Raw genomic sequence first — 16,725 nt, forward strand, 5'->3', positions numbered from 1 at the left:
TCCTTAGAGGCTATGGGGTGTGGAAGAAGGTACAGAGTGAGCACGGGCGTTCCATAATGCCAAAATCCATTTTAATAGACAAAAAAACTATTCTCTTTTGAATGGATTCTGGTGTTGGAAGCCCTTTGAATTTTGGAGAAGTCAGGAAGGAAGATGTCTTGCTGTGTTTTGCTAAATAACAAGGTTCACTGGTTCCAGGAATAAATGTTAGAGTTCTGGTGGTAGAATACAAAAGTCTCGTGGATTAAGCAGATGAAATTTCTAGGATGTTTGTTGATTGTCAGATTTACGTCTAACAAATTCGGAAGAATGATCTTAGTTGAGAAATTGCTGTACTTGGGGGGAAAGATTTTTTCTGAGAACTCTAGAGGGCAGTGAAGCCTTAGGTTGGTGGAGTTTCTACAAATTGTTGAAAGATGACGTAGATAGCTTGAAAAGGAACCACTGAAAATTACTGGGCATGGCATGTAGATAGTGCAGTTCTACAAATATAGAGCAGAGAAATGGAATGGATAAAGTACTTAAGGGATTACCTAACGAGCTTAGTTATGCAGAGGTCGTACAACATGGAGCTGTGCATGATCGAAGAAGGAATTTCTCTGGTGAACCCCGTCAAATGATTGAAAAGAGTAAGATTGTTTTTGGAAAGAGAAAAATTAGCTAAGAGGGTATATTAAGCATTATTGAAGCCTAGTTCCTTTCAAAATTTGAAAGCTTTCCGCCTAAAATTAATTTGATTAGTGGGTTGAAAATCGTGAAACTAGACAAACAATTTTATGTCGTTCGCTTTGGGACAAGAGGTGTCGTATTGAAGTTTGTTTTCCTAGAAGGCCCAAAAAATTTGAAGCAGGCTGGATTAGTGGGCCTTGGGTGGGTCGAGAAAGAAAATCTAGTTCGAGTAAGATTCTAGGAGGTAAACACAATTGTCACTTGCCGAAGGCACCAATGACTGACAAGATGGAAAATTGTAGTCCTTCATCCATGGTTCTAAATAACCGCCGCTACCGGTACGAAACGCTGTTATGCAATGTTTTTTTTTGGGTTCCCGATACTATTACTCATTGTGAAATTGGTGGGATGAAAAATCATAGTCATAGCAGCTGTCACGGACTACAACCGTTGCATAGGGGCTGTTATAGCCGTTATGTAACCACTACAGGACCATTACGCAAATTTTTTTTTTTTTTTACTTTTTCATCTCACTATTGTTTTTGCACCCTTTCATAAATCATTCTCAATATATTATATGGCGAGAGGGACAAAAGATTATAATGAGGATGATAATGATACAAAATTTACTATTTTTTTAAATACTAACAAGAGACGCATTAATTAACGATTTGAAAATACTAACTTGTTAGGAAATTATTTTATTTTGATAATATTAGCAATTTGATATTTATATTCTATATTTTCAACTAAAACCTTCTTTTTTTTTCCCCTCTATTTATTGTATATTTGTATTAGTTGTATGTCTTATGTGTAAGGAGAAAGGGGAGTAGCTAATAAGGTTGAATATTCATATATGGAAGAAGCGGTTAAAAAGAACAAGATTCTTCAAAACGTTTTGAAAAATACAACACAACTTTGTGAGGCCAAACAAAGGTGTATTTTGCAAGACTTCAATATTGAATTGGTAGATTGGTTAGAGGATGATAATGGTTTGCTTTTGGAATTGATTCGAGAATTTGAAGACATGTATATGGGCTCTTCTCAGTTGAAAGCTTTGGATAAATCAAAGATTCCTAAATGTTTTGGAAAGGGGTGGTAGAGAAATCATGAGGCCTGGAGACTACCTATCAAGAAACAGAGAATAGTTTTATCTATTTAGGTCAATTAGAAAGTTATAATAGAGAGAATGAGGGGGAAGAGTTGGCTAATGGTGTCAAGTTAGTAATGAAATTATAGCAGCTGGATAGAGATTGCCTTCATTCGCCTCCTAAAAATGCTCAAGTCGGTATTAATCTCATTAATTACAATTCTGATCATTTGAAAATCTTGACATTGGAGCCTGTGCTTCTAATACTGGCCTTGGGTTCATTTGTTTTCCTGTGGATAATTCTTTCTTATGATGTTGAGGGGTCTTTTTGGGAAGGGAGATCTTCTTGTGGAGGACTCCTTGCCCCGTCTAGAATTAGCAAAGGTATTCTACATATTCCTACCCAACACATTCTTTCTTCGGAAAATTTATGCCTTAAGGAGGACTCTAATCGGAGGAAGGGTTGCGTTTAGTTGTGAGGGTGGTGAGAGAGACCATCTAGAGCCACTTAAACTCCTGGGGGATCTAAGGTTGGAGCTTTTGGATCATGCTGGAAACCTAGTGAAACTGAGCCTAACTCCTAGGACTTATGAAAGAAGGAAAAGGAAGTGTAGAAAGAGCTTAAAAATCTTGTTTCTTCTTTTAATTACGAGTGCGGAAAAGGGGTTGGTAGGGGGCATAAGCAAGTTAAATTATGAAGCTTGTTAGTTGGACTGTAAGAGCACCAGAGGGGTTTAGGAAGAGGAGTTTGATAAAAGTCTTGGACAAATACTCTCTGGATATTGTCCTTATCTAGGAGACTAAATTGGAAGAGGTTGATGGGGGAGGGGGTTGTTAGGAGTATATATATATATATATATATTTTTTTGGGGGGAGGGGGTGGGGTTGCAGTACGGAGTGGGAATTCTTACCCTTGCGCAATGCTTTCGGTGGCATCCTAGTTATGTGGGATTCTCATAATATTTCCAAGTTGGACACTTTGTATGGTTTTTCTCCCTTTTCGTGTTATTCAAAGTGAGAGGGAGGGGTGAATGGTTGGTTTCCTTTGTGTATGGGTCTACTACACCAACTCTTAGGAGTTTTTTTTGGGAGGAATTTTTGGTTTTAGTTCCCTTAGGTGGATCATGGGACGTGATTTTAGTGCAGTGAGATTTCCAGTGAGAAGAAAGGGGGTGGTAGAGTAACATCTAGCATGTAGAATTTTGATTTGTTTATTAGGGACTGGTTTGAGAGGTATTTCCTTGGGGAATGCTCCGTTTACTTGGTATGTGGGGGGGGGGCTTGAGCAGTGGTTGGCAGACTTGATAGGTGTTTGTTTTTCAGCGAGTGGGAGTATGTATTTCCAAACCTTTCTCACTGTGTTCTTCCTAGGATTACATCTGACCATTTTTCAATTTTTTTTGGAATCCAAAAATGAGTCTTGAGCTTCTACACCTTTTAGATTTGAGAATATGTGGCTGGATTATGCAGCGTTCAAGCCTTTGGTTGGGGACTCTTGGGGAGGGGAATTGGAAAGGGGTTGGGTTGGATTCCATTTCATGAGAAAGTTGAAACGTTTGAAGAAGAAGTTGAAAGTTAGGAACAAGGAGGTGTTTGGTCATTGGTGACGTTAGAGTTAGAAAATCTAACATCTTGAGCGAGTTAACTTTATTGCATAGGAAGGAGTAGGATTGTAATCTCATTGATAGTGAGGAGATTAGGAGAGTTTCCCTCAAACATGAGCTAGAAGAGGTGATATTTCAGGAAATGAGGAGTTGGAGACAAGGCCAAATGCAAATGGGTTATGGATGGTGACTACAACTCTTCTTTCTTTAATAGATTAGCAAATGGGAAAAGAAGTAAGAATTTGAATAGGGAGTTAGATGTGGGGAAGGGGATAGTGTCTAATGATGTTTTTAATTTCTATACAAGTTTTGTCATACTTTCACTCTTATTTTTATGCTAGTTTGTGTTTAATTTTATTATTTATTAGAGTTTTGATTTATTTTGTTTATTTTTTGTTTAGGAATAAATAAATTAAAGGAGTCATGGGATAAGGAGGAAACTTTCCTTTCAAATTCAAATTCCCTTCATAAAAAGTCCTTTTCAAACTTAGATTCCTCTCTTGAATTTCTTGAAACACTCTTTAGTATTTGGAGCATAACTTTTGCTAGATAACACCAAAAAGGGAGATCTTGGTATCTATGGAAAGCTAAAAAAAAATCCCATAACTTTTGTGTTGAAGATTTTTGAAGATGGGAAGAGCTCGATAAAGAAAATTGCACATCAAAGCAGCGGCAGAAAAGGAGGGGATTTGGATGATCTTGTTTTGGGGAGATAAGAAGGGAGGACGACCAGAGCTTTATAAAAGGAGGATTTTCTTCACCATTAGAGAGGAATTCGAAGCTTGGAAAAAGAAGAAGAAGAGAGAGGCTGAATTGGAGTTGTTGACGATTGAGATTCTTGATCTACATACAATTTTCTTCTTGCTTCTTTCATCTTTTCTTTGTACAATTTTCATTTTGAATTCTAGAATAATTATGGTTTATTTTGATTTTATTATGAGCTAATTGCTATTGCTAAGGCTACGATGTAACCTCTCCATGACAATTCCAAATCTTATTTCTATGTGATCATAGTTTTATCATTCCTTTTGAGTATACATCATTGAGTTTAATGCTTTCAATTATCTGGCCAATAGTTAAATGGTTTGTTGTGCATGTTAATTCAAGAGATGATGCATTTAGTTTAGTTTCGTATGATGTATGCCATGAATTGAACGAAAGACAGGAATGTGCCAATGTGATTTGTGTGGCTTTTATGTGAAATATTATTAATCTTAATGTACTCAAATACTTTTAAATTCCTATAGACATATTGCGGGTTATCATATCTTGGGTAATTCTAATTCTACTTGAGTGAGGGTCTTAGATAAGTTAGAATATTTTGTCGTCAAATAGGATGATAATTGATTGATTCCATGATTAGGATTTGGGATTGAATTGGTTAGGTGAGTCGGATGCCTTAATGTTTTCTTATTGGGTGAAATCTTCTCTTTTTTTTTATAAAAGTATTTAGTTGATTTAATTTAATTTTGTTTTTCTTTCTTGATTTTCAAATAATTTAGAATTAGAACAATTTCAATAATTAATAGGTAAATAGTCCTTGTGGGTTTGACATCCTTCTTTATCACTATATTAGTTGTTACGATTTCGTGCACTTGCGAATTTTCACAACAAGTTTTTGGCGCCGTTGCCGGGGATCGAACCCTGGTCAACCACGTGACAGGCAGGAATATTCACCACTATACTACATCTAATAAGCAATTTCATATTGCTTTTGTTATCACCAATTTCTTCCAAAACTTGTATTTTGAGGAGGATCATTGTAGGTCGATAATAGAGGGATTAGATTGGAACCCTATATCTGCTGATCAGATGCATTGGTTAGAGATACCTTTTGATGAGGAGGATGATAAGTGGGTGGTTTTTGGGATGGAAAAGGATAAGCTCCAGGTTCCTATGGTTTTAATATTGCTTTCTTTCAAAAGTGTTGGGATATAGTAAAGGAGGATCTGCTGAAAATATTTTTTGCGAGTTCTTTGAAAACGGAGTCCTTAGTAAGAGTATTAATTCCTCCTTTATAGCCTTGGTTCCAACAGAAATCTATTTCTATTAAGTGGGGGACTTTAGACCTATTAGCCTTGTCTCTAGTATGTATAAGATTTTACTTAAGCCTTAGCTAATAGGTTGAGCGTGGTGCTTGATGATACCATCTCTAGTGCTCAAAACGTGCTTGTGGGGGGGAGGGGGTGACTTGGATGGTAGATAGTGGATGCTTTTATAGTAGCCAGTGAGGTTGTGAAAGATAATCATAGGAATAAGAAGAGGGGGTTCATATTTAAAATATATTTTTGAGAAAGCTTACGATAAAGTGAGTTGGAGTTTCTTGGATAGAGTTTTTACGAGAAATGGGTTTGGTGCGCGCGTTGGCGTTGTTGGATTAGGGGTTGTTTGTCTAATGTGTGGTTTTTGGTAATTGTGAGTGGTGAGCCTAAATCTTGGTTTGGTGCTTCGAGGAATACTAGACAAGTAGACCCTTTAATCCTCTTTTTTATTTTTTGACCTTGTTGTAGATTTTTTGAGTAGGTTGGTGGATGGGGCGGTGGAGAGGGGTTTGGTTAGAAGTCTAGAAGTGGGGAGAGTGGGTATGGTGGTTTCACACCTCTAGTTCGTTAATGGCACTATCTTCTTTGTAGGCGATGATAGTCTTTCTTTTACGAGTATTTTGCGTATTCTTCATATTTTTGAGAGGGTGTTTGAGTTGGCTCAAAATCAATGTGGGGTAGAGTGGTTTAGCGGTTATGAATGTGCCAATTAAGCGTGTTAGGGAGCGGGCTAATAAAGTGGGGCGTGGTATTTTGGATTGGCCTTTGACTAACTTAGGTATCCCTTTGGAGGTAACCCAAGAGCTACAAATTTTGGGAACCCGGTAGTGGAAAGGGCAATGAAGAGATTAGATGGTTGGAAGGGAGTCCTAATCTTTGTTGAGGGTAGGATTTCTTTGATTTAGGTTTGTCTTGCTAGCATCTCGTTATATTTCTTGTTTGTTTTTAAGATTTTGGTGGGGATTGCTAGCAAGCTTGCGAGGATCATGAGAGCGTTTTTGTGGTCTGGTGGGGGGAATTATAGGGACCATTTATTGAGGTGGAATGAGGTTTGTAGATCTAAAAATGAAAAGGTGGGGGGGGGGGGGTTTGGGTGTTGGCAAGTTGGTGTCTAAAAGCACTGCTTTTCTAGCTAAATGGCAATGGCGCTTCCCTCTAGAGGAGCTGTCTCTTTGGCATAAAGTAATAAGAAGTAAGTTTGGGATGGATGAGAACAAGTGATTGGTATTTAAGAGGCTCTTTGGGGGTTCCATGGAGATCCATTTCTCAGATCTATCCTTCTTTTATTCCCCACACTAAACTCGAGGTGGGGAGGGGTTCTCATATTCATTTTTGGGAAGACCATTGGTTAGGAAATGCGTCATTTTCTACTTCTTTCCCTCGTCTCTTTCATCTAAGTTTTGAACTAAATAAAACCTTTTTTTTTGTTGGTGAATTGAGTAGTTCGTTGGTTTCCTAGAATCTTCATTTTCAGAGACCTCTGAATGATAAGGAGATGGTGGAATTGTCATCTTTGTTATCTTTATTGAGTGGGAGTAACCTTTCTCCGAGGAGGGACGTTCATTCTTGGTCTTTGGACTAGTCAAGGTGTTCTCTTGCAAATTTTTTTGAATTTGTGATTTGTTCCAACTCTTGTTTCTTGCTATATTCTACTATTTGGAAGGCTAAGGTTCCCCCTAAAATAAAGGCTTTCACTTGCTTGGTTGTGCTTAATTAGATAAATACTAATAACTTGTTGCAAATTAGGAGAGCTATGAAGGCTCTCTCTCCCAATGTATGTGTGCATTGTTATAAGAACTCTGAGATAAGTTCACCTTCTTTTGCAAAGTGAATTTGCTTGGAGTATTTGGAATATGCTTTTTGGCCTTATGGGTGAAAGCTGGGTTTGTCCTCCCTCGGTGGAAGACTTTTTGGAAATATCTTTCGCTGGCTTTAGTAGAAGAAAGGGCAAGGCAAATTTATGGAAGTGTGTTTTTTTCTCAATATTATAGTGTTTTTGGATGGAACGTAATACTTGGTTATTTTCTTGGAAAAAATTAAGCCAGATGCTGGTTTGGGATTAAATAAAGTTTTTGGCCTCTTTGTGGTATGTTGGGTATAGATTTTTTTAGGAGGCAAGCTTTCAGGAGTTTGAAATCGATTGGAGGGACACATTAACTGGATGATTTTTTCCCTTGGAAATTTTTTATGTTTTTTTGTTTAGTCTTGGAGTGTCTCAGTTTGTCTCAGGAGATTTCTTATGCTCCCTCTTGAAAATTCTCTTTTCATTAATGATATTTTTTTTGTTATTGCAAAAAAAAAGAAAAGAGCAAGTTCCTTTTCAATCCTGTGATGATATTATCATCGTCAAAAAGCAAAATAGGGTTCTTGGGAAAACTCAAGTTACTCTTTAAGAAAATGGATGGCCTCAGAAAATCCTAAGTTTTGAAATTAGAAAAATGGAAGGATGTAAGATATATTTTTGTTAAAATTGATGAATTTGAAGAAAAATCAGATTTGAAAAATGATATGAATGTAGATATATTTGGAAAGAGTGAAGCATTGAAAAAAGGGATTTGATTTTGTATGTAGAATTGAAATCAATTGAAAAAGGAAAGGATTTGAAAGGAATGATTTGATAAGGTCTGAAATCAATTGACAAGCACAAGGATTTGAATGGGAATTTGTTGGGATTTGAGGTCAGTTAAAAAAACTGGGGATTGGAATGAGAATTATTGAAAAGATCTGGGGTTTCATCATTAGCCAGATGGGGAAAGAAGACTTTGAAATCATCTTTTTTAGGAAGATTCTTAAAAATCAAGTTTCAAAAACAGAGGATTCCATGCTGGCCCTTCATGACTCATTCTCGTTGCTGAGAGTATATACTTCCCTTGAGGGTCCGGTTCTGAGGAAGAGTACCCTTATGATGCGTAGGGAGAGATGAGAGAAAACACCATCAGATAGGATTCTCTGAACTGTCCGATCATTAATCGAGATGAAAACATGAAGAACCAACATGTTGATTGCCTATATTTCTATGTTAACACACACAGGGGACGCTCAAATCCCTAAACTAACCAAACAAAGCCAATAAAGAATGAAAAGTAAATACAAGCAGGCAATATGATCAATCATGTATAAGATCTAGGCTAAATAAGGCTTAAATATAAATTTTCTTTTAATTAGAGCCACTTCTAACAATTTTTTTTTTTTTTTTTCATTTTTCTTGGCTTTTCCTTTATTTTATTTTAGTTTATTTTAATTTTATATATTTTCTTCATGCGTGTTTGGGATTTTTTTACATTTATTTTGCAATCTATAGATTCTTTTGTAATTTTTTTATAAAATAAAATAAAATAAAATAATTCAATAAAACAAAGTAAAAGAACCAACAGCAACAACAAAAATGACAACAACAAAAAATAACAATGGTAAAAAAATAATAATAAGTGAGAATAAACATAGAAATAATAATGATGATGATGATGAACAAATAAATGTGCATGTTTGCGTAGGGGACCCGCCCGGGGGGGGGGGGAGCTAGCGTTTATAAACCCTAGTTGCAGCACCAGCTGCCGCTGTCATGTTTTTAAATAGTGACAAGTGACAACGGTCTACGTAATGGTGACGGTTGCGGTGCAATGGTTGCAGCCGTCATAGACATTACGTAATAGATAATGGTCAATGCTTCTGTGATTTTTTTTTTACCTTAGCAAACTTCTTAGAAGCATATAGATTCACATGTTTTGATCCTAAAGTCCTATAGACTAATGCTTTAAAAGATTTTTAGTAAATTTGAATCAATTTAAATGTAACATATAAGTATTTGATGTCATCTTGGTTGTTTTAGTTGCTATTGGTGTGAAGAAGCATGCATTTGTTTCTTTTCGCTGCTTTATTGATTATAAGAGAAATTCAAGCTAAGAAATCATAAATATGAAAAACATAGAATATAGAATGCCATCTTTTGTACTTTTTCAGTCTTTAATGGAGTTTCTGTTATCCAAAAAATAAAACATAGAATGCTCATATGTTAAATAAGAACAAAAATGCAAGCACTATAACGTATTTTAGCCTCCAAACTAGGTGTAAGAAAAACATAAAAAAATAAAACTGAAAGAACTTAGAATACAAATATATGTAATTTAATGAGAGTAAATGTTGGGTTTATTTTAATGGTATTTATTGAAAAAATGCATATTAAATATCAAGGAAAATAAACCCAAAAAATGATTTTTAAAAAAAATAGAAAACCAACTAAATAAAACTTAAATTGGAGTTTCTAAGCTTCAATAAAGGGAAAAGAGAGGGGGAAATGCAAAAAAAAGAAAAAGGGACTTGAAAACCTGTTTTAGTCATTCACTGTCAATCTGGCATTGTAAACAGCCCGTAACATTCTGTAACAGACCATAACGTCTCGTTATGGCCTTTATGATACTGTATTGGTCCATAACGGGTATTATGGTTGTGAAATCTGAGATATTACCCCATAACGGTCTCGGAAACCACCAATTATTGTTATGTAACATTCGAGTAATGGCTGTTATGCTCTGATTTTTAATACTACATCCAGTTTCTCCACCATCCTAGTTGCCGTTGTCACATGCGGTCATCTAGGACCTCACCGGTGGTGCCCTTGGCGCTGCTCACCTCAAGGCTGCAGCAGCTTCTTTCACAGCAGACCTGCCTGCCTGCTTTCCTTGCTGACAAACCAACAGCCACCGTCAACCACCATTGCCGCCCACCTATTCTGCCATGCATTTGCCAGTTAATGGTTGCCGTCACAGGCACTGCTGCTGGTAACCTTCCATGCTCGCCCCATCTCTCTCTCTCTCTCTCTCTCTCTCTCTCTCTCTCTCTTAAATCTCTCTCTGGACTCTACTCCTTTGTATTTGCAGGTTTTACGGTGAGGGCATATGCAGCCATGGCTGTTGTCCCAACCATCTCTCTCTTAGGGTCCTACTTTCTCACTAAATACTCTCTCATTCTCTCTCTCCTTATCTAGTTCTCTGTCTCTCTGTATTTTTCTGCAGTTCTGAGAAGAATCAAACCTATGATCAAGCATGAAAATAAGAAGAAAAGTGGAGAAAGAAAAAGATAAGAGAGCAAACTATGTTTAAATTATCTCAAATCCAATAAGAGGATGGATCACATACATTGTCTAAGCACGACATGATAATCTCTTATATAGATTGAATAACGTGTTCTCAAAGTTTAATCTTTACTCAATCAAGATATGATTTCGAAACAGGAGCAAATGGAATACATACATTGCCAAGAAACAAGTGTCAAAACCACTAATGCCCTAGCCTCTCTCTCAAAAGCAATACCCTTCTCTTTCAATCTCCTCTCTTTCTTGTTTGTTTGAATTTACACTCCCTTCCTCCCCTCTTGTTTTAAGCTCCTTAGCCTTTATTTATAAAAAAGATTGGGCTAGGGTTTGCCATAAGATCACCCATTTCTAAAAATACCCCTGAAAGACAAGGGACCTTTTCTCCTTGTCCTAAAGTTTGGAAACAAACGAAAGCCTTAGAATAACCTAAAAAAAAAAATACCTAATGCTTAGAGTACGCTAAAAATACCTAATTAAACCCACAAAATTGGTCTCTAACCCCACAAACATGAGATTAAAGCTCAAAATTGACAAAAATTAGCTTTGATTCTCTCATAAACAAGGGAACATGGGCTATTCCCAAAATTTGAGGAAAGTAACAAATTAAAAAAGTGCCCGGTCAAGATGGGCATCGACAAGTTAGATTTGAATGAAGATTCACAGTTGGTTTGTCCAGCATTTTGACTTGACTATTGTTCTTCCTTCTCTTTCATTCCCTCCAATAAGTCCCACGTAAAGTATTTGTATGAGATTCTTTTCTTCTACGGAACAGTGAAACTTAAAACATTAACTAGTTAGGTGAAGTTGTCATTTCTTCTTTAATTCTAGTCTTTTCTTTTTATATTGCTTTACTGGAAGCATAATCTCTTAGAACTCTTTATTTGATAAGGTATACCAGCATAGAAGTCCAAAGCTTACTCTTCTTTTGCTTAAACTTTTTTTTTTTTTTGATAACAATAGAAGCTATATTAGAAAGAATGAAGAGAAGGTACAACATGCAGGGGCAAGGAATCCACAAATAACAACAAAAGGCCATCAAAAAGGAAAAAGAAAAAGGAAGCAAAAAACTCAAGATCACAAAATAAAACTAGTTCAAATTAACCAAGGAAACCTTTTTTCAAACCCTTTCCTTCATAAGTTTCTGAGCTCTTCAAATTTACTGATTCTCTTTGACCCTTCATTTTTGAATTTTGCCACAATCCAATTGCATTTCATTTCCCCTAAAATCAGTCAACTTTTAAATTCATTTTATCCAAAAGATCTTGAGTTTCTACCTCCGCTGTGGGAATCTTCTCCACAGGTGTGGGCAAAATTCTGTCCCTACAGTGTAAATTATTAACCAGCTCATCATTTTCAAAAATAGACACTCCCTTCAAACCTTCCAGCGAGGGAGGATAGACATAAGATAAATCCCTAAGTCCCTTGCAAGAATCAGAAGCATAACCATATTTGTTCTTGAATCTCATCCAACAACAACCCCCTACCACTGTTGAACTCATTAATATTGTCACTCTTTGAATCTAAAAAATCTAAAAAGCCCCTCATTTCTTTATCTCATTTTCTTTAGTTGTTACATTGCTACCCTCAATCTCCTCCTTTGCATGAGAGTCTTCCACTATGCTAAATTCTCCTTTAGAATCTCTCCTTAATATATTGGGCATTGACTTACAAGATTTTTTCTCTTATTATCAAACACTTCCCTCATCTCTGCACCCATACGAGCTGCCTTCCAACGAGCATAAACCTTGTTGCCCTTAAATCTGTTAGAAATTGGATAAAAGACATCAGAAGTCCTCCTCAAGACAGCTCCTAATTTTTTGCTCTTTTCCATTCATTACTTGTCTCATCTTTAACATCACAATCTCGTTTCAAAGCTAACCTGCTACTAATATCATGGTCTTGTTCCGAAGCTTGTTCAGTTCAACTTGTATCTTGGAGAGCTGGAGCCTGTGAAGGAAGTCTATTATCATAAGGAATAGAGACCTCCTTCCAGCTGTTTGTCTCCTGAGTACTAGGAATAGTGTTTTGGGCCTGCCCATTATTGGGGTCCAGTGAGGAAGTAACTGAATCACTTTTTTCCTTCATCATGGATCTCAAAAGATGTGGTCCTCCCTTAAACTCCATGTTACTGCCTGCATCGGACTTACCTAAACATTGGGCCTGCTCAAATAATTGGCCAGTTTAGACAAGATAGATTTACTTCATTCTTTAATTATTTGGGCTAGATCCAACAAAAGAAAAAACCACTTGGCCCGCTCCTCTTCACAATCTCCTCCCTGAAAGAAACACTAGCTGCCTCAGAGAGAAGCCAGCTCCCACTGGACCCTAACTTCCTTTGCATTTTAGTCAGTTGAGTCTGGTTGGTTAGTGCTGGAAACTGTCTTTGAAATCCCATAATCCCTCTGATTAGTGTTCCTCTACACCTACAGCACCGCACTTCTCTTCTGACCTCCATAACCTGATTTCCAGATAGATCTTGACGCCGTAATGCTTGCCGACGCCTTTCTTCTCTCTTTTTTTACCTTCCAGCACCACCTGACTCCATGATCTGGGATGTGAAGAACCATCTGCTGCTACACCTCCCAAATCATTCTGAAATTCCTTAGCCAACTCGAGAAAATCACTCGCAAAGTGTCGCCACTCATCGCCCTTTGCACTGCCAGGAATAAATGCTGAAAATTTCTTACCTTTCCACCCCACCTCACCCCTAACTCCAAAAACTTTCCCACCTTCGGCCAACTAATTGAAAGCCGAAACTGCGTGATACCCTTGTGCATACATCTAAATCCCCTTTCCATCCGACTGAAAACTGACAATATATCAGCGAGCCAGGATGCAGCCTCTCATAAAAACCTAACCCACCTGTTTCGAACAACATTACTTGATCACGAGCAAAGATGAGACCCCCTACGCTTGTCCAGCTGCAGACCAAAGGATTTTCCTTTGATCTGTAACGTTCGATTCAACATGCCCTACAGCAGTAGGTTTTGTTGCAGTGTATGCAGATTGTTTCCTGAGAGTCGAAGAGAGAGAATGGGAGAGAGAAAGTCAGACACCTCTCCTTTAAAGTTAAATTGTAATTTCTGAAATATTTTTCCTTAGTTAAAACACTGCCATAGTTGTGGTTAGGAAGCAGAAAGAGTCTTTGAGAGGTCCTCCTTTCCTGTCGTTGTTGTCCTTTGAGAGAAGAGATTTTGACAGCATCCAAGCTCGAAGTGGAACAAAGGATGGGAAGCAGTGAGCTTTGAGAGAGAGTGAGGGAGCTAGGGTGTCAAGCCTGTGGGGAAGAAGAGGCTACAAGCCTTCAACAGAGAAGAGGGTCGCGAGTCTTGCCCTTCAACAGAGAAGAGGGTCGTGAGTCTTGCCATTTCTGTAAGCGAGTCTTTGAGAGAGAGCGAGTAAGCTAGGGCTTCAAGCCTTCAGTGGCTTAATTGAAAGGACTGAATTTCTTGTGAGCGAGTTTGTGGAGAAATATATGTTTTGATTATGTCAATACATTTATATTTGTAGTAGGGTTTCTTGGGACCTTGTAACTGATTAACTGGTTGGTGCAGAAGCTGGATGAGTTACGGGTCCACTATAATCTTTTATGAGATACCTGATGATGTCCATGCTTTGAGATTGCAACGCTTGTAAGCAGGATGTGTGCATGCGCTTCTCTGGCATGGTCACCCTGAGTTGCTAGATGACTGTTTAGAACATCTTCCTTATTGACGACTGAGAGGAAGAGGAAATCTTCATGGAAGAGGGTTAGAGAAGAGAAACAATATGCAATACGCAACTACTGAAGGCAATATTTGATATGTAAATGCTACTGAAGAAAAAATAAACAAAGGGACAGGGGCTTGGAACATACCATATTCATCTAACTTCAGTTAATATCCTTGGAACTTTCTGCTCATATTAAGTTTTGCTTCTTTCAATTTATAGCGAATAATTTCTTGTGTTCTAGGTGTAGTTTTTTAAGACTGGATCTTAGAAAGAACATGTGAAACATTTCTGATATGTATTCTGTCACTTTGTAGATATTTCTTTAGAGGAACATGATCATCTCAAGAACTAGAGGTTTTTGAATATTGAACTTTTAAATTCTTCCTGCAGAATGAATACAACTTCATTGGGTTTATTTTGTCCAAAAAAGGTGAAGAAGACTCTTCATTGGATTTATCATCAGCTTATTATTATTTTTTGTTCCCAAGTAATTTGTTGTTATGGCTCTGGGCCTATGTTTGGACGTTCAATTTACTTTTTTTCATGAACAGAGAACGTGGTTGCAGAGTAAGTGCAACTTTGCTATGTAATGCTTTGCATGGATATTTTCCTTGATTATTTGATTATTATAATCTTGTTTAATAGCATTGTTCTTCAAGTTGGTTTCCTGTTTATCCTTTTTTTTTTTTTTGTTTTCACATGGATTGGCTTTTTTAGGTGAAATGGATGAACAAGCAACTAAGCAAATTGTGGCCATTTGTTGCAGATGTAAGCTTCTTGTTTATTTACGTTGTATGCATATTCATGCATAATGTAATGCACGCTGTTATCTTTATTTTATAATATGCTTCCTTGACAGTATGTTGTAATCTCATGTCCATTCAAAGTTTTGCATTTCTCCTGTGCCGTTTAGGCTTTTAAAACCCTTAAAATGATGTCAATATTTCTTTCTATTAAAGAATATCATTTATAGCCATCATTTTTGTTGTTTTCTAAATGAAAAAACTTTCTTAATCTGCATTTCAGTTATATCTTCACAGGTTGTTTGTGGAAACAAAATTTTCAATAATTGAGGTACTAAATAGCTCAGGAAAAAAAGAAATGAAAGTCTTACATCATAGCAATTTTAACTTTGGACGCTCCACATGTTTTTCTAAGAGGGGTTTTTGTAGCAGATTTGCCTAAGAGATTTGATGCAGGACCAAGGTCCAGCAATTTCAATTCCCAGTTCTAATCTCCCCTGAAACCTAATACGTAAGGGTTTATAGGCTTACATTGCTTGGGGTGTTAGTATTACTCAAATTGGAAGGCTCTATCACAACGATAGGTCTCCTCCTCTATTTATAATGTATGTCAAGTACATAGCAATGGCCATAATAGACCTACTAACGTTTACAAACATAACAATAACACATATTAATAATGCTAATGATAAAAAAACTGGTAACACTCCCCTCATGATGGGGCATAGTTATAATGTCCCAAATTTAACACGAGCACCTCCAAACACTTTATTGAATAAATCAGCAAGTTGGAATTCACCCTTCACATGAGTGGTTGTATTGAGTTTCTGAACAAGTTTCCCTTGAACAAGGCGACAATCAACTTTAATGCGCTTTGTCTTCTCATGGAAGATTATGTTGGAGGCAATATGAATAGTAGCTTGATTATCATACATAAATTCCATTGTCCGAGAATGTGGAAAACCAAGTTCTTCCAATATTTTCTTCAACCAAATAAGTTAACATGTACTCTGAGCCATGACTCTTATACTTTTGACTCTGAGCCATAACAACTTGTTTCTTACTTTTTTAGAAAATCGAGTTACCACCAATAAAAACACAATACCCGTTTGTGGATCTTTTGTTAGAAGGTGATCTAGCTTAATCTACATTTGTATACCCCTAAATATAAATGTGACTTCGATCCCGATATAGGGGAGTTCTTCTTGGTGCACCTTTGAGGCATCATAAGATGCGAATTGTTGCATCAACTTGTTTTCAGAGAATCAAGAAATTGGCTCACAACACTTGCACAAAAGAGATATTTGGTTGAGTGACTATGAGATAGTTCAACTTCCCAACAAGTCTCAGATATTGTCCAAGGTTGGGCAACAAAGCACCCATATCAAGCACTAACTTACTATTAGGATCCCTGTGTGTATCAATAGGTTTGGACCCCAATATCCTAGTCTCATCTAAGAGATCAAGACCATACTTCCTCTATTACAAAATGGTTCCCATACAAAGTTGCCTTTATGACGTAGAAGTATTTCAATGGTTCCAAATCTTTGGTTTGAATCTTTTTTTGTAGAAAATACTCTAGGCCCTGGATACGTTGATCATTGTCATGTGTAATCACAACATTATCCATATACACAGTTAGCAGAATCCTACTTGGAGTATGATGTTAAGATGCAGAGTTATCCATTGCACACCTTTGGAGGCCAAACTCAAGTACTACAATGTTGAGTTGACCAAACCATGCTTTGGGAGATTGCTTTAGATGGACAATATA

At 37.0% G+C, this 16,725-nt stretch overlaps 1 protein-coding gene across 2 annotated transcripts in view; it reads left to right on the top strand.

Annotated features, from left to right (window-relative positions):
* The window catches only part of LOC131167045 (calcium-dependent lipid-binding protein), a 100,300-nt gene that overhangs the window by 12,892 nt on the left and 70,683 nt on the right, over positions 1–16,725 (top strand). For both annotated transcript variants that reach the window (XM_058125800.1, XM_058125799.1), the window contains exon 4: positions 14,926–14,976. In XM_058125800.1, the coding sequence (XP_057981783.1) occupies positions 14,926–14,976 (51 nt within the window). The remainder of the gene's footprint in view (positions 1–14,925; positions 14,977–16,725) is intronic.

Source organism: Malania oleifera, chromosome 10, assembly GCF_029873635.1.
Source record: "Malania oleifera isolate guangnan ecotype guangnan chromosome 10, ASM2987363v1, whole genome shotgun sequence".
NCBI lineage: Eukaryota > Viridiplantae > Streptophyta > Magnoliopsida > Santalales > Ximeniaceae > Malania > Malania oleifera.